The 18,401-nt window shown below is 42.7% G+C and overlaps 2 protein-coding genes across 3 annotated transcripts in view; one reads left to right on the forward strand and one right to left on the reverse strand.

Annotated features, from left to right (window-relative positions):
• LOC115842465 (immunoglobulin kappa light chain-like) overlaps positions 1 to 11,432 on the forward strand; it is a 58,561-nt gene extending 47,129 nt beyond the window's left edge. Inside the window, exons 3-4 of the mRNA XM_060309630.2 lie at positions 7,618 to 7,670; positions 10,987 to 11,432. Coding sequence (XP_060165613.1) covers positions 7,618 to 7,670; positions 10,987 to 11,309 — 376 coding nt within the window. The 3' untranslated portion in view covers positions 11,310 to 11,432. The remainder of the gene's footprint in view (positions 1 to 7,617; positions 7,671 to 10,986) is intronic.
• RPIA (ribose 5-phosphate isomerase A) overlaps positions 1 to 18,401 on the reverse strand; it is a 162,888-nt gene that overhangs the window by 85,594 nt on the left and 58,893 nt on the right. The gene's annotated exons all lie outside the window — the stretch shown is intronic.

Genomic DNA, 18,401 nt, shown 5'->3' on the forward strand with positions numbered 1-18,401 from the left:
CAGTAGTTGTGGCGCGTGGGCTCAGTAGTTGTGGCTCGTGGGCTCTGGAGTGAAGGCTCAGAAGTTGTGGTGCACGGGTTTAGTTGCTCCACGGCATGTTAGTTGCTCCGGCACGCTTCCCGGACCAGGGATCAAACCCGTGACCCCTGCATTGGCAGGTAGATTCTTAACCACTGTGCCACCAGGGAAGTCCTCTTGGTTCTTCTTTAATCAGTAAAGAAAACACATTTTCATTTGAGACCCACTTTGATTCCATCCCATGAATTTTAATATGCAGTATTAAATAGTAAGAGTATTTAATAAATACTTAATATTTAATAAATAAAATACTGCATTTTAATATGCAGTATTCTCACTGTTGTTGACGCTTCAATAATTCGTTGCTCTGTAATTTGATATATTTCCTTTTTAAGATTTTTAGAGTGGTCATTTTTTAATTTCCAAGTCAGTAATCTGTTAGCTGGCTACTTTATGGCTAAGTTCTAGGTTTATTGCGTTGTGGTAAAGATAATGTGTCCAAAATGATTTCTACTTTGGGACAATGTATAAATGTTTCATTCTCTTTTTGGCCCAGTACACAGCTAAATGTTATAAATATTCCACAGGCATTTGAAAAGATTATGTTTTCAATGTTATATACCCAAGTATCTACTGATATATATGTGTGTGTGTATTACATATATACACACATATATTAAAATGAATTGAGACATATGTCTCTTTTTCTTTTTCTAATGGGGGTCAGTATGTGGATTAGAAAGAACCTGTTTGAAGCTTGTGCTTCTCCACCAGGGAACTTAGACAGAAATATTCTCAGCTACTTTTGGAAATGTGCCTTATTACATAAACACACTTGGGAAAGAGGCAAATAATCTTTAACATGTTGATGCCGGCAAAATGATTTCACACTATTGTCAGTTCTGTTATTCCACACAGGATAGGATGATGGGCCTGGGAAGGAATGAAGAAGGGAGAGAGATTCCAGTTTTCATTGTGTTGGTCCCAACTTCTTTGTCTATATAGAAAGTCTTCTTCTCTGCTACTTACTAAATGTAACCTTGGACAAGTTACTTAAGATCATCCTACACCAGTTTCCTCATCTCTTACATGAAGAAAGCAACTATCTAACAGAATTAATCTCACAATCAAAAACAGTGATATATATATATAAAGCACTTAGCACAATACTGACTGCCAGTAATAGTTTAATAAAAATACCTATTATTCCCAATAGGCAGAAAAAAAAAAAGAAAGTCTTCTGGTGTAATTGTCATTTTCTCAAGTTCTTACTGTGTCTCTAATAAAAATTTTTAATGTATTTTGATGCATTTTGACTCAGTATAAAAGTCCATCACTATTAAATCTTCTTGGTAAATTGTATCTTTTATCTATAGTCAAAATATCCTAATTCACCAGCTGAGGATTCAAAATACACGGAAGAACAGAGAGCAATGGACATTCCATTTCCTAACTGCATCCTTGCACTTCCTAAGAGCAAACTAACCTCCCCTTTTGAGGAATTACTTCTTTCTGATTAGGTGGAGTCAGCTGAGGATGTCATGGGACCAACACTTTCCTTAGCCAAGGGGTAGCCCTTGACCCAAGCTAGGCTAAACAAACCTCCCCGCTTGCTGAATCTTGAGGAAAAGGACCCAGAGACTGAAAGCATTTCATTCTATCTAATCACTCAACCTGAGCGGGCTGTTCCTGACATAAGAACATTTGAGGGTGAGCGTGAATATAGGTTAGAGACTTGGAGGCACTTGCCGTGACTTCAAGTGAGTTTTGACCCTCCCCACCTTCCTCACCACCACTGCCACCACCAGCCTCTCTCTCAGCCCCTAATGGTCCCTGAGCCCCAAGGGACACACCCCTCCTTGGCCCCAAGCCCACCCATTTCCTGTCCTTGGGAAAACTGGCAATCTCAATACCCAGTGCCTTGCTCTCATGCTTTGCAAATGATATTCACAAAAACAGAACAATCTGATAGAAATGGATTTCCCACAGTCTGAGCCCTTCAGTCTCTTTATTATATTTGATTTTGTCCCTGGAAGTGTTCTCTCCTCTAATTCTATTTCTCCAATATTACACATTGTCCTTCCTTCAGTTAGCAGTTGCCTGGCAACCCTCATCCATTGCATTAGTTGTTCCAATCATTTTATGTATGAGTTTTAAATACACCTCTTTTCAACAACATACGGCCAGATTTGTGTGTTACATTCACTGTTCTTGGTCTTTCAGTTGTAAAGTTTTTCTCATTTATATTGTCAAGGTACAAATTTTTCCAAAAAATTTAAAGTTCTCATGCATATATATTGTGAGCATGTGTCAAAGATTCATTTAATTTATTGATGACAGAACCAGATGATAAAGCTGGTGAAAGGAGGTCATAGATACACACACACACACACACACACACACACACACACACACACACACACACACACACACACACACACACACACCTATCAAGGCTAGAATAAGATTGCTAAACAAGATTCAAAACTGGTTAATGTCCTACAGAGCAATAAAACCATAAGGCTTGGAGTGGTCTTCCCGGACAAAAATCATTTGTCATTTTCATGATATCCGTTTTTTCTAGGCTAATATCTAACTTTCTGGAATCCAGTTTTTTTTGTTTTTTTGTTTTGCGGTACGCGGGCCTCTCACCGCCACGGCCCCTCCCGTTGCGGAGCACAGGCTCCGGATGCGCAGGCCCAGTGGCCATGGCCCCACGGAACCAGCCGCTCCGAGGCATGTGGGATCCTCCCGGACCAGGGCATGAACCCATGTCCCCTGCATCGGCGGGTGGACTCTCAACCACTGCGCCACCAGGGAAGCCCTGGAATCTAGTTTTTAATCAGTAATAAATACAAGTCAAACAAACTTTATTTCTCTAGCAAATCAAAGGACCTTGAAAGGACACATAGTGTTGAAGAAAAATCATGTATGACAGTTATTAAAGAATGGTAAGGCTTGGGAATTCCCTGGCAGTCCAGGGGTTGGGATTCCTTTCTTTCACTGCCAAGTGCCCAGGTTCGACCCCTGGTCAAGGCTCCCACAAGCCACGCAGCACAGCCAGAAAAAGAAAATGGTAAGACAGACCCTATTCCGGACCATTACCATCATAAGTGTAGGGACCACCACGCAGCAAAGGGGTTATACAGAAGGGGAGAGAGACTGGGCTTCAAATACAAGGACTAGTGGGAATTTATAGCCAAGGAGCAGGGTAGGGGTCAGTGGATAGACAATTTCTAAGAGGAAACATCAGGGGTAATTCTGATTCTGGCTGAACCAACCTGATGGGAGCCTTGCTGAAGGCAGACCAGGGTCCTCAGACATTACCTGGGAGATGATGGAATATAAGGAACTCAATTAGATACCAAGGAGGATGCAGGATGGGGAATTCTGGTTAAATTGACTTAGCAGGATTCTTGCTAAAACTGGACAATGCAGTGATAAACACAGAAGCCCAAAATTCAGGGCCTGCTTGAGAAGAGAGTTCAGAGGAGCCTGAGTAGAGTTTGGTCAAGGAGAGAATTTTTCTCAGTAGTCATCATTTTGCCTTATCTTCAAGCTTTGGATAACTTAACTTTTATTATAGTTTGTTCTATCTGAACTTGGCCTGCCCATCTTATTTTGTATTTCGGTTTATCATATTTTTCTCTTGATTTTTTATTTCCTTGTCCTGAATTTTGCTACTTTGGTTTCTTAATTTTTTTTCTTCTTCTGGTGTTTTGGAAGACTTTTATCCCATTGCTGTTGAATGCCTGTCACTTGACCCCTTTTTATTTCCATCACTAGTCACATGGCCTGAAGGGCAAGTGTCAGGCATCCCGGGTGTTACTCCACATTCCACCAGCCCCCATCCCACTCCCAGTCCCAATGTCTTTTAACTCTGAGGTGCATGTGCTTTTTTGAGGGCTTTGTGGGGAAAACTAGTGTTGGCTGCTTCAAGGGCCCCTGCATATTTTTGTGATGGAATGGAAGATTCTAGATTCTAGTTGCTCCATCATTTCAATCATGTAATTTAAATCTGTGCAGTTTTCCCCCAATTTTTTTTTCTCCTAACAGGATCCTTTGTGATGCTCCAATCCTGGAATACATTTATTCTCATTTTTACATTTTTTCTGTCATTGCAAAGGGAGTTTGAGAGCGGTGGACAGGTCCAGCATATTCAATGTAAAAGTCCACATTAGTCCTTGCTTCAATTGTTGGGTTTCTTGACTTTTCTTCTTGTTTCTTTGCTGTTTGTTTTCTCGCCACCCTGCCCTCTTCCCATCCTTCCCTCTTAGGTTCGGAACTCTAGTCTCAGCCAGGATGATCAGGGCACTTTGGGGTGGAGGGTGCTTTAAGGGGAAGGAGGTGATCTGTGCTTCTTTCCCCAGCACCAGACGAACAGCCCTTAAATGTGATGCTGATTAGTATCGGGAGAAGAGCCAGGAACCAGCCTAGTTTAACCCCACTTAGAACCCAAAGGAGCCAATTTAAGAAAGATACAGTTTAAGATGATGAATTAAACTCACACATTCAATCACAATACCCCCTTGTTTAAAAACAAAATTAAGGGGCTTCTCTGGTGGCGCAGTGGTTAAGAATCCGCCTGCCAATGCAGGGGACACGGGTTTGAGCCTTGGACCGGGAAGATCCCACATCTCCCAGAGCAACTAAGCCCGTGCGCCACAACTACTGAGCCTGCGCTCTAGAGCCTGTGAGCCACAACTACTGAGCCCGCGTGCCACAACTACTGAAGCCCGCGTGCCTAGAGCCCGTGCTCTGCAACAAGAGAAGCCACCGTAATGAGAAGCTGGCACACTGCAACAAAGAGCAGCCCCCGCTCGCCGCGACTAAAGAAAGCCCGTGCGCAGCAACAAAGACCCAACGCAGCCAAAAAGTAAATGAATAAATAAATTCTTTAAAAAAACAACAAAATTTTTAAAAACCTAAAAATAAATTTTTTTTAAGAAATTATTTTAAAGAAATAAACCCACAGGGAATTCCCTGGCGGTCCAGTGGTTAGGACTCTGCACTCTCATTGCCAAGGGTCCGGGTTCAATCCCTGGTCAGGGAACTAAAATCCCACAAGCTTCACGGTGCAGCCAAAATAATAATAATAATAATAAACAAACCTACAAGGACAAGAAGAACAGAACAGAGTCAACAGCAGCAAAATATTAGGTTGAGTGGTAACCGCCTTAACTGACCCGTGGAGCCGAACAGAAGAGCTGGTGGAACTAGAAAGCAAAGAGACATTGAAATCCTTTTGAAATGGGATAAGGATATACATATTGAGGGAATGAGGCAATGTCGCAGGGTGGGCAGGAAAGACGCAGAGCCCAGGTCCTTAGTCAAGATAAGCAAGACTGGGGGGGGGGGGGCATGGTCAGAGGGGTGGGAGGGGGCACTCAGTGAGGGTCCCTGAGCCAGCACAAAGCAGAGTGCAGTGTCCATAAAGGACCTGAGGATTTTGACAACAAAGGCAAAAAGTGTGAAGAGCCAAACCTGAATTCACGTAGCTCCACAGCTGCCTGCGGAGCTGGTCTGCGATGGGTTTCTCTGAGTAGGGTGAGAGAAGACGCAGGGCTGGATGCCAAGCAGACAGACAGGGAGCCAGGGAACTCCAGGGCCGAGCTCAAAGGGCTCATCACTAGTGGAAACCCGCTGCAAACCACAAGCCTCAATATGTAAATCTCCAAGGGTCCATAAGCCCTGGTACGTTGCTGCTGTTGTCGCTTTCACTCTAGAACGTCAAGAAACACCTGCAGCCTTAATGTCCTTGTGGAAACAAGATGAGTGTCTACATTTTCCAGAGTGGGACCAAAATCTTGAGTCACGTTTACGGCACACGCGTTTGCACATGGTTGGGCAAAGGACTTTGCTTCTCTCAGCATGTCTCTCTTCAGAGATGAATGGAAAGAGGCACAGCTCCAAGGCAGCAAACCAGCAGCGAGTTTTCAAGTGACCTCCTCTGCCTCCCTCCTTCCAGGCTAATGGAGCCATCCTTGCCCCCTTGGAGACGCAGGGCAGATGTCCATCTGTGGCACTCTGGCCCGAAGACCAGCAATTGATCAGATTCTGAGCACCACTGAATGTGGACTCCAGAATTTCCTCCTACCCTTTTGGAATATCAGCTTAAGTCAAGTACAAATGACAGAAATATGATCCTAAGGAGGGAGGGATCAAACTGAAGTCAAAAGAATCACCTGGGGCTTCCCTGGTGGCGCAGTGGTTGGAAGTCCGCCTGCCGATGCAGGGGACACGGGTTCGTGCCCCGGTCCAGGAGGATCCCACATGCCGCGGAGCGGCTGCGCCCGTGAGCCATGGCCGCTGAGCCCGCGCGTCCGGAGCCTGTGCTCCGCAACGGGAGAGGCCACAACAGTGAGAGGCCCGCGTACAGCAAAAAAAAAAAAAAAAAAGAATCACCTGCCTGGGACCCTACTGTGAATGATGAGCTGAAGAAAACCTTTGAACCACAAACTTCAGGATGGATTATCAGACACAAATATTCAGCAGGCAGGTAGGGAAGCCCCCATCCTTCAACCTTTGTGAAGAGCAAAATTGTGTCATTGTGTCTCTAAAATGCTCGGTGATTTACTCTATGGTACTGGTGGGAGGCAGACCTCTCAAATAGGCTGGTTAATCATGTCAAATAAAAACCAAAAATGGTGTTTCTTGAAATATTAGAGCTGAGGAACATTGATAAGATAGCTTATCAAGAGTCTTCAGGGTAACTTATAAACATGCACTTAGCCTCTCCCTCTCTCTCTCTCTCTATCCCCACAAGCAGTTTAGAATTTATTCTAAGAATCTAACTTTGTTGCGGGCCACATGGAAAGCAGCTTCAGTGATGAGTTTGTTGGAATTCTCCCCCAAATTTTTTATTTCCATCACTCATGCATAAATCCAAGAACCTCTCAGACTAGTTTATTGACACGGCCTTTCCTCAGTGTATACACTTCGTGTGTATACTTTCGGCTCAGGAACCAAAATAGAGATCAAACAGAAGTATTTTTTTCAACCGATTCTTTGCCGTTTCTGTCTAATTGGTTTGCTTTTTGTTTCTTTTTGCGTGTTTTCATTAATTAGGTGTCAGGGATAAAACAAATTTCATTCCCAGATTAGGTACAGAGGAGGGGAAATTGTTCTACAGGAGGCTAACTGATGACTAATTTTTAAGATTTCCAAACCAAAATAACTGAATTGCGGAAGGGGGTTTGCTGCCCTTTCAGGGTAGGGTTTTGTGCGAGTGGAAGTTACGGGGAATCACCGTGGTTCACTTTCAGCCCAGGGACCACAGTGGAGATTAAATGTGAGTTATCTGTTTTTTGCTCAGTTATCTGTTTTTGCTCAGTTATCTGTGCGGTTTTTGTCCTGCTGTATCATTTGTGCAAATTTGTGACATTTTGGTTAAATGAGCCATTCCTGGTGACCCAAAAGTTAAAAGGCAGAAAACCAGAAGATAGTCAATTTTTAAGCTGAACAGAAAAGTGGATGAATTTGTAAGGAGAGTAGGGTTTGTGGAGAGAAAGGGGAAGAAAAATCTGGATTTTTCTGTGAATTAGCCTTTTTCCTGTGATTGGCTTCAGAGGGAGGTTTTTGATCAGGGGGGTGTGTTAGCTCACTCACTGTGGCTTATACGTTCGGCCAGGGGACCAAGGTGGAAATCAAACGTAAGTGCACTTCTCTACTCCTCTTTCTTATAGAGTCGTGAAATTTGGGGGTTTTCATGCTTGGGATGTGAGTTGAGGTCACTTTCGAAGAGAATGGGATTCTTCTGAAAATGAGATCAGAAAGGGACTGAACATCAGGTTGTCTCAGAAGAGCACAGAGCTAGTTAGTTGACGTGGCATCTAAATGGCCAGATTTTCTCTGTATCTGACAGTCAAATGACTTTAGCAGCAAAAACAGATTTTTGTTGAGGGGAAAGTAATTAAGTTAACGCTGAGGACCACCTTTGGCCAAGGGACACGTCTAGAGATTAAACGTAAGTAATTTTTCTCTACTACCTTCTGAAATGTGTCTGGGTCTAAATGCCAGTGTTGACTTTTAGAGGCTTAAGTATGAGTTTTGTGGAGATGGGTAAGTGAGAACATTTCAGATTTTTTATCAGTTTCAAAAGTTAAACTCAGCTCCAAACCTGGGTTTGTAGACAAAAAGATTAATCTACACTGAATGACTCAAAGGGAAAAAAAATTAGTGTCGATGAAAAAGGAATCCTTGCAGCTCTAAAAGAGTTAAAGCGAATTAATTTTCATTGAAATTTGCCGAATATTGTATTGATTTTTGCTTGTATGTACAACACGGAAAAGTAGAGAAATGTATTTCTTAGTCTGTTTTCTCTCTTGTGTCCGATATATTATTTTATAAGAATAAAAATCAATAGGATGCATTACAAAATCAGTAAGAAGTTAGAAAAGCATATTTATTTGTGTTAAAGGTGCCGCTTAATTGCGAATCAGAAGCACCGTCATTTTTAGAGGCTAAAATGAGCGCTAAACTGTCAATATTTAGAAATTCTATACCTTAACAGATTACTCTTTTTTAGAAAGCCACATTTCTATATTAGACTAAACTGGAAATGATCTCTTATCATAATGGAGGAAAGACGGTTGTCCCCAAAAGCTCAGTTTTGAAGTAATTTGTTTAAGTGAAGGAAAATAAAATAATTGCGTTTTTTAGATGCCCACGGACATGTAGAAAAATAGGAAATATTTTAATGAGTATGTTCCTAGTTATTACTTGCTGGTGTTTTTATACTGCAGAGGAGGCCGTGGCACAGCTAGGGTGGTCTGTAGACTTCTTGGCGGTCTCTTTTCGTGATTGAATGACGTTGGCGGCCGGGTCCCAGGGCTCTGGTGACGGCGCACCTGGCCGCTAAATGCCGCCAAAGGCCACGGCAACCCCGCGATCGCCCGTTCAGCTGTGCCGTGGCCCTCTTTCCTAACACAGTGATACAAATAATGTCGCTAACGGAAGAGAACAGAAATGTGATGGGCATGAGTTAACATGGGGAAAACAGGGAGAAACCTGATTTTTATTAGCGATTCCAGAAATGAAATTCACATTATTATATCCTCTTAATAAAAATTTCCAGTAGAAGACTATAAAGAACTTAAAGCTATTTTTTTGCAGGGATATGTAATTTCTTAAATATCTTCTCATCAAATGTTATTTAAGTAATAAAGGCTCAATCCAAATGAAATACATATATATACGTATATATATATATATATAAATTGTTTCAGGGCAAAATCGACACCAGCAAAAATATAACTGAAGGCCAGCAACAATCTGGCCGTTCAGGTTTTGATCAATTAATTTTTACTGAGTTCAAAATAAATATCATTAAGATATATTTGCTGACAAAAAATCAGATAAATTTGTGACATGTTTTTAATTTTCAGAAATTTAATGGCTTCAGTAGGATTATATTTCAGGTGTACAAAATATCTAACCATATGTAAATGCCATTGATAAAAACTTAATAGAATATATTTTCCAATCCCCACATTCTGTGATTAGAACGTTTTTAATCGGGCTATTTTAATTATATACACTTTAACATAGTTTAGTTATTTGTTATTGTCGTTGTTTACTCCAGGTAATTTCAAAAGCAATACTTGAAAAAGATTATTCTTGGTTTGTGACAACCTGGCAGGACTATTTTAGGGCCATTTTAAAACCCTTTTCAAACTATTTAAACCATGTAAGTATTTTAAACTTACTTTAAACTTGTAATCAAGTACTTTAAACTTGTTCTAAAACTGTATTTAGGGCCTTTTAAACATCTTTTAATAAATTTTAAACTCCATTAGAAAGCTAGTAAGAGGTCTTACAAGAGTTTCCATATCAAATATGCTAATTGTTTAATGCAAGATAGAAAGTTTAAAGCTATCAAAAATTGACCCAAATAGGAGTATCTTCATAGAATATTTCCTCTCCTTTTTTTCTAGAATTCATATTATTTTGCTACTAAGGCTATTTTATAAAATTCTCTGAAAAAGATAGTGATGATGGTTAAAAGAGAAGAAAGTATCAAAACATTAAAATTTCAGTATCTTGTATTAAACTGCTTGGTTAACATGGAGACTTATAGCTTTATAAAGGTTTATAGCTTTATAAAAATCTCTTCCCTTATCTGTGGCTTTTCACAGCAAAAGAAGATTCTTGGTTTGTTATTTAACTCATGCTCTCCCACCTGAGGGCTTGAAGGCCCACAAAGGGGATTCCCAGCAGGCCATCTGGCAGCTGTTTATGTTCAGAAGTGAAGCTAGCCAGTTCCTCCTGGGCAGGTGGCCAAAATTACAGTTGACCCTCCTGGTCTGGCTGAACCTTGCCCCATATGGTGACAGCCATCAGGCCAGGACCCAGGTCTCCCTCTGAGGCCTTGGCGAGGAGTGGGTGAGTTGCTGGCCTGATCACAGAGGGTGAAGTGGCCGATCCCCCCACCGACCCGGGCCCAGACTGAGTTTGGGGCTCACCCTGCCTGGTGGGTCTGACCCCAACACGCCCGAAGGAAGCCCAGGAAGTGAAAGGCAGCCTGATATCACTGCACAGAACTAGGAGAGGCACAGGGGAAACGATCTGTGCAAGTCCTGTTCTCACTTCTAAACTCTGACGGGTCCAATGAAGTGGTTTTGTTTCTTGGCCTGAAGCACTGGGTTCCCTGCAGGAGGCAGAGAACACAGATGAAGGAGAGAAAGGTAAGGTCAGAAGGGCATGCAAAGAGCTTCGAAAGGCTGCAAAGACTTCAAACAAAACAATTTAGAACTTTCTTAAGGGGTAGGGGCTAGGGGAAAATCTCCAAATCATGGCGATGAGAAATATCCTTCCTGGCTTCCCTAGTTGCTCCCTGGATGCCACAGAATAAGCCTGCTGCTCTCTGCATGTCTGTCCCTTGCAGTTCCAGGCTCACCCACAAACAATGCACCCAAGTGGAGAACTTCCCTGTTACTTAAACACCACCCCCTATGCTTCCTTCCTCAGGCTCTGATGCTCAGCCATCTGTCTTCCTCTTCCAACCATCCAAACAGCAGTTAGAGACCGGAACTGCCTCTGTCATGTGCTTAGTGAATGGCTTTTACCCCAAAACTATCAAAGTCAATTGGAAAGTGGATGGAGTTGTCCAAGACAGCAACATCCAGGAGAGTTTCACTGAGCAGGACCGCAAGGACAGCACATACAGCCTCAGCAGCACCCTGACGCTGTCCAGCTCCGAGTACCAAAGCCATAGTCTCTATACCTGCGAGGTCAGTCACCAGTCCCTGGCCTCCGCCCTGGTCAAGAGCTTCAATAAGAACGACTGTTAGAGCGAGAGGCCTGCAGGCTCGTCCATCACCTGGGCTGGGTCCCAGCCCCCTTCCTCGCCTCTTCAGGCCTCGGGCCCTTTTCCCTATTGCAATCCTCCAGCCCATCTCCCCACCTCACCGTCCTCCCCCTCTTTGGTTTTAATCATGCTAATGTTGGGGGGAAAATGAATAAATAAAGTGAATCTTTGCACCTGTGATTTCTCTCTCCTTCCTGAGTTAAGCTTTTTAAACATTGTTTTTCTTTTCCTTTTTTAACATGTTTATTGGAGTATAATTGCTTTACAATGGTGTGTTAGTTTCTGCTTTATAACAAAATGAATCAGCTACACATATGCATATGTTCCCATATCTCTTCCCTCTTGCGTCTCCCTCCCTCCCTCCCTCCCTCCCTATCCCACCCCTCTAGGTGGTCACAAAGCACCAAGCTGATCTCCCTGTGCTATGCGGCTGCTTCCCGCTAGCTATCTATTTTACATTTGGTAGTGTATATAGGGACATGCCACTCTCTCACTTCGTCCCAGCTTACCCTTCCCCCTCCCCATATCCTCAAGTCCATTCTCTGGTAGGTCTGCATCTTTATTCCCGTCTTGCCCCTAGTTCTTCATGACGTTTTTTTTTTTTTTTCTTTAGATTCCATATATATGTGTTAGCATACGGTATTTATTTTTCCCTTTCTGACTTACTTCACTCTGTATGACAGTCTCTAGGTCCATCCACCTCACGAAGATATACAGATTGCCAACAGACACATGAAAGAATGCTCAACATCATTAATCATTAGAGAAATGCAAATCAAAACTACAATGAGATATCATCTCACACCGGTCAGAATGGCCATCATCAAAAAATCTAGAAACAATAAATGCTGGAGAGGGTGTAGAGAAAAGGGAACCCTCTTGCACTGTTGGTGGGAATGTAACTTGATACAGCCACTATAGAGAACAGTACGGAGTTTCCTTAAAAAACTAAAACTAGAACTACCATACGACCCAGCAATCCCACTACTGGGCATATACACTGAGAAAACCATAATTCAAAAAGAGTCACGTGCCACAGTGTTCATTGCAGCTCTATTTACAATAGCCAGGACATGGAAGCAACCTAAGTGTCCATCGACAGATGAATGGATAAAGAAGATGTGGCACATATATACAATGGAATATTACTCAGCCATAAAAAGGAACAAAACATTGTTTTTCTAATGACCCAGTTTATCTTCCAAGGCAGAGGTCCCCAGTGGGCCGTACGGTAGGAGGCGAGTGGCAGGCAAGTGAGAGAAGCTTCGTCTGCAGCTCCCCATAGCCTGCATTACCACCTGAACCATCCCCAACCCCACCCCCACCCCCCCACCCCGTGAAAAAATTGTCTTCCACCTGGTCCCTGGTGCCAAAAAGGTTGGGGACCGCTGCCAGCAGTTCTAAGGAACTAAATATTGAGTTGCTAAAAACGACACCATCATTTATAAAAATCATCATCCTCCATTCTACCCTACCGTACTGTCCCCTATAAGACGCTCTTCCATGAAACCCACAAGCCGCCTATCTTCCCAGCCCTCTCCCGGGCCATGCTATGACAGGCTTGCCTCTTTTTTTTTTTTTAATTTATTTATTTTATTTATTTTATTTTTGGCCGTGTTAGGTCTTCATTGCTGCACACAGGGTTTCTCTAGTTGCAGCAAGCGGGCTTCTCATTGTGGTGGCTTCTCTTGTTGCGGAGCACGGGCTCTAGGTGCACAGGCTTCAGTAGTTGCAGTGCACGGGCTCAGCAGTTGTGGCTCACGGGCTTAGTTGCTCTGCAGCATTTGGGATCTTCCCGGACCAGGGCTCGAACCCATGTCCCCTGCATTGGCAGGCGGATTCTCAACGACTGCGCCACCAGGGAAGCCCCCCCTTTTTTTTTAAATTGAAATATAGTTAATTTACAATGTTGTGTTAGTTTCAGGGGTACAGCAAAGGGATTCAGTTGTACATATACATATATCCACTCTTTTTAAGATTCTATTCCCATATAGGTCATTACAGAGTATTGAGTACTGTTCCCTGTGCCATACAGTAGGTTCTTATTATCTATTTTATTGGGATTGAGATGCTTGCCTCTGTGACTCCCCTCTTCAGCAGGCCCTCAGAGTCCTTTTAAGGGTGACGGTTCTTACTATCACATATTCTTTGATCCAGTAGAATCTAATTTACCAAAAGCAAATCTATCAAAAGAAGCGAACAGCTAGAAAAAGAGTCATCCATGTAAAATAACATCTATGTAAAATAACAAAGCAATGATAACGACGTAAGTGAACAAGCAATAGGAAATGTTTAAGTCCATTGCGGCACTTCAACTTAAGGGAATATGATGCCTTTGTTGCATTTTACACACAATACATATCGAGGGCCTTCTATCTGCCGAAGACCATGCTGATTGCTTTCCACAACATAATTTAATTCTCACTACGTTACACGGTTAAAAGCGTTCATTAAAATGTGAGTCCGGGGCTTCCCTGGTGGCACAGTGGTTGAGAGTCCGCCTGCCGATGCGGGGGACGCGGGTTCGTTCCCCGGTCCGGGAAGATCCCACATGCCGCGGAGCGGCTGGGCCCGTGAGCCATGGCCACTGAGCCTGTGCGTCCGGAGCCTGTGCTCCGCAGCGGGAGAGGCCACAACAGTGAGAGGCACGCGTACCACAAAAAAAAAAAAAAAATGTGAGTCAGGCTCTATAAAGCTGAGAGATATTCATACTCTATAACCCAGCAATCCTACACCTGAATGACTGTGTCCCTGTCCACCAAAAAAGCTCATGCAAGAATTTTTCAGAGTAGCTTCATTAATAAAAGCCAAAAACTGGAAACAATCTAAATGTCCACCAACCGGAGAATGGATCATTAAATTGTAGCATGTTTGCACATTGGACTACTATTCAGTAAGAGAACTAATAAACTACAACTGTACCCAACAATAATGATGCATCTCATAAACATGACATAAGCAAAAGAAACCAAACACAAAAGACATGTCCTATATATTATCATCTATATAGAGTTCAAAACCAGGAAAAATACAACTGGAAATTGAGATAGGGATTACTTTTGGCTGGGGGGTGGGGTGAGGTAGTGCCTAGGAGACAAGAAGGGGCTTATGAAGTTTTGACGATGCAATGTGTGCCACTTTGTGAAACTTTATCGAGCTGTAAAGTTATGATCTGTGCACATCTCTTTATATACATTCTATTTCAAGATAAGTTCACATAAAGAAATATACTCAATTTACAGATAAGAGAGGCTAAGAGGCATAAGTAATAGGTCAAGGCCACACAGCTGGTAAGTGGTGGTCCAGGAATCAAATCCCTACCTGCCTAATTCTGCTCTCTCTCTCTCTCTTTTTTAATACTTATTTATTTGGCTGCACTGGGTCTTAGTTGCGGCATGCGGGATCTTTAGTTGTGGCACAAGGGATATTTTAGTTGCAGCATGTGGGATCTAGTTCCCTGACCAGGGATCAAACCCATGCCCCCTGCATTGAGGGCGAGGAGTCTTAATCGTTGGACCACCAGGGAAGTCCCCTAATTCTGCTCTCTTGACACCTATACAATTCTGCCTTCCAGTACTTACACTGCTGCACAGAATAGAGGGTCAAATGCTACCTTCCCAGGGACTCCTCCTCTATCTGGCTAACCAGGAGCATACACATGTAGAAATGGAATGGAACAGACATTCAACAATGGGCAAAGGATGGAATTAACATGGACCAGGTACTGGGATCCCATGTATGAAAGGTTATGTGTTTGGGAAGCGGGGGGCAGGAGGGGCACATATAAAACCAACTTTGACTGTCCTCCCCCAGACCCCAGCCCTTCCCCTCTCACCTACTCATCCATCCAAACATTTACTGAGCACCTTTCTTAGCCTATACCCTGAGAGAGGTACAGAAGTAACTAAAATGCTGTCCTTTCCCTAAATAGACTTATAACCCAATTTTTCTTCTTTTTTCCTTTCCTTTGTCAGTCCTGGAGCAAGTGGGAAAGAACATTCATGGAAAGAAGTGGATAGAAGGACAACACTGACACTGTACCGCTTGAGAATATTCATTATTATCACGTCTTTGAAATTTTGGGGGTCTGAGTAGAGTTCAGAAAGACTCAGTAATGTCCCTTCAAATGACATAAACTTTCTCATTCATCTCTGGTGGCAAAACTCAACAATCAATGGCACGTCTGATCCCAAGCAAGGGTCTTCTCATAAAGCAAAACTCTGAAACCAGACCCACCACGACCCAAAGAAGTGAAGACAGGTGTTATGGGTTGAACTGTGTCCCTCAAAAAGATATGCTCAAATTCCCAGTCCCTATAAACGTGACCTCATTTCGGAACAGGGTTTTTGCAGATGTGAATCCTGAAACGCTGGTGAAGATGCAGTGAACTGGATCTTTCATACACTGCTGGTAGAAAAGTAGGATGCCTCAGGCAACGCTCTAGAAAATAGTTTGTCAGTTTCTTAAAAAACGAAACAAAATACACCAGCAATTGCATTCCAGGGCATTTAACCCCCCAAAATGAAAAAGTACATCCACACAGAAACCTGTACCTACTTTTCATAACAGGTTTGTATGTGTAACTAAAAACTGGAAACAACCAACATGGCCCCCAAGAGGTGACACAAAAGGTGACTCGGTAGATCCCTCAACATGATTCTCAGTAGGCTGAACAGATTGTGATACATCCATGTCACGGATGCCGTGTAGCGATAAAAAGAAACAAAGTACTGATACATGCAACAACGTGGATGATTCTGAAGTGTACTATACTGAGTGAAAAAAAGCCAGTCTCAACAGGTCACATAGTACATGGGTCTTTTTTTTTTTTTTTTAATTGGGGTATAGTTGTTTTACAATGTTGTGTTAGTTTCTACTGTACAGCGAAGTGGAGTTCCCTGTGCTACCCAGCAGGTTCTTATTAGTTATCTATTTTACACATATTAGTGTATATATGTCAATCCCAATCTCCCAATTCATCCCACCTCCCCATCCACCACTTTCCCCCCTTGGTGTCCATACGTTTGTTCTCTACATCTGTGTCTCTATTTCTGCCTTGCAAACCAGTTCATCTGTAACATTTTTCTAGATTCCACATATATGTGTTAATATATGATATTTGTTTTTCTCTTTCTGACTTACTTGACTCTGTATGACAGTCTCTAGGTCCATCTATGTCTCTACAAATGACCCAATTTCGTTCCTTTTTATGGCTGAGTAATATAGTACATGATTCTTTTTCCATAACGTTCTTTTTTTTCTTTTTTCGGCTGCACCGAAGACTGCTGGACTGCCAGGGAAGTCCCCTACATAACATTCTTGAAGTGACAAAATTGTAGAGATGGAGAATAGATTACTGGTTGCCAGGGGTGAGGGATGGTGGGGGGAAAAAAGACTGAATGTGACTATGAAGGGAGATCTTGGTGGTAAGAGAATAATCCTGTTTCTGGATTGCAGTGGTGGTTCCATACATCTAGACACGTGATAACATGACATAAAATGATACACACACATTGTACCAATGTCACATTGCTGGGTTTGATACTGTGCTGTAATCATGTTAAGAAGTAACCATCAGGGGAAACTGAGTGCAAGGCACACCAGACCTCTCTGTTCTATCTTTGCAACTTCCTGTTAATCTATAATTTTTTCAAAATAAAAAGTTTTAAGGACTTCCCTGGTGGTCCAGTGGTTAAGGCTCTGCACTTCCACAACAGGGGGTGCAGATTCGATCCCTGTTCAGGGAACTGAGATCCTGCAGGCTGTGCAGCCAATAACTAAATAAATAAAAGGTTCTAAAAAAAAGTTTTAAAAAAGGAGGTCATTGGGATGAATTGGGAGATTGGGATTGGCATATATACACTACTATGTTTAAAATAGATAACTAATGAGAACTGCTGCATAGCACAGGGAACTCTACTCAATGCTCTGTGGTGACCTAAGTGGGAAGGAAATCCAATAAAGAGGGGATGTATGTATACATAGAGCTGATTCATTTCGCTGTACAGCAGAAACTAACACCACATTGTAAAGAAACTATGCCCCAATTTAAAAAAATAATAAAATAAAATGCAAAACAAAAGAAAAAGGAGGTCATTTTGGATTAAGGTGGGCCCTAAATCTAATGCCTGGTGTCCTTCTACGGAGAGGAAGATTAGAGATACAGAGACACACAGGGAAAAAGCCAGGCAGAGACCGGAGTAACGCAGTTGCAAGCTAATTTATGTCAAGGATCATTGGAGAGCCACCAAAGCTAGGAAAGAGACATGGGGTGGCTTCTGCTTCAGAGCTTCAAGGAAGAACCACTTTAATTTCAGGCTTCTGGCCTCCAGAACTGAAAGAGAATAAATTGCTGCTGTTTCAAGCCACCCAGTTGGTACTTTGTTACAGCAGCCCAAGCAAACTAACGCAATGGGGATGACAGAGATGAGAGTTCGGTTCTCAACAAACTTCCATCTGTACTGACAAGTCAGCCTCAGTAAACCATTAATGCTCTTACAGTCCAATAGGACAGCCAAGTGATGCACAAGAAGGTTACACCAGCCCCATGAAGCAAGAGCATCAGACAGGAGAATGGTTTAGGGAAATGGGAAATGACCAGTAGTCTGTGGACCTGTGGCACCTTCTATGGGAAGATGAAGAGGCCTGGCAGGCACCTGAGATCCCTGGGGTCCGGGGTCTCAAGAAAGAACAAAGAGACTTGTTAGGCTGCGGACACAATGGAAGAGTTAGACCTTGGAATTGTCAGTTCTTGAATGAGGCACAGTGTAAAAAGACAAACAGATAAACATCTATCTCCACTTCCCCTTTCCCTTTCCTCTTTCTACTAGAAGAACCCAAGTAAGAGATGGTGCTGCTTTGAAAGTAGGGCTAATAGGACATGCTGACAGTGTGGATGTGGGGAAGGACAGAGGAAACAAGGGTGCACCCAGGGTTCTTTGCCTAAGGAATTAGAAGGATAGAGCTGCTCTAATGAAATAAGAAAGCTTACAGAATGTGCAGGTCTGGAAGAAAAGACAGGAGCTCAATTTTGACCCATCTGGAATTAATTTTGCATCTAGTACGAGGTATAGGA

Source organism: Globicephala melas, chromosome 12, assembly GCF_963455315.2.
Source record: "Globicephala melas chromosome 12, mGloMel1.2, whole genome shotgun sequence".
Classification (NCBI taxonomy): Eukaryota; Metazoa; Chordata; class Mammalia; order Artiodactyla; family Delphinidae; genus Globicephala; species Globicephala melas.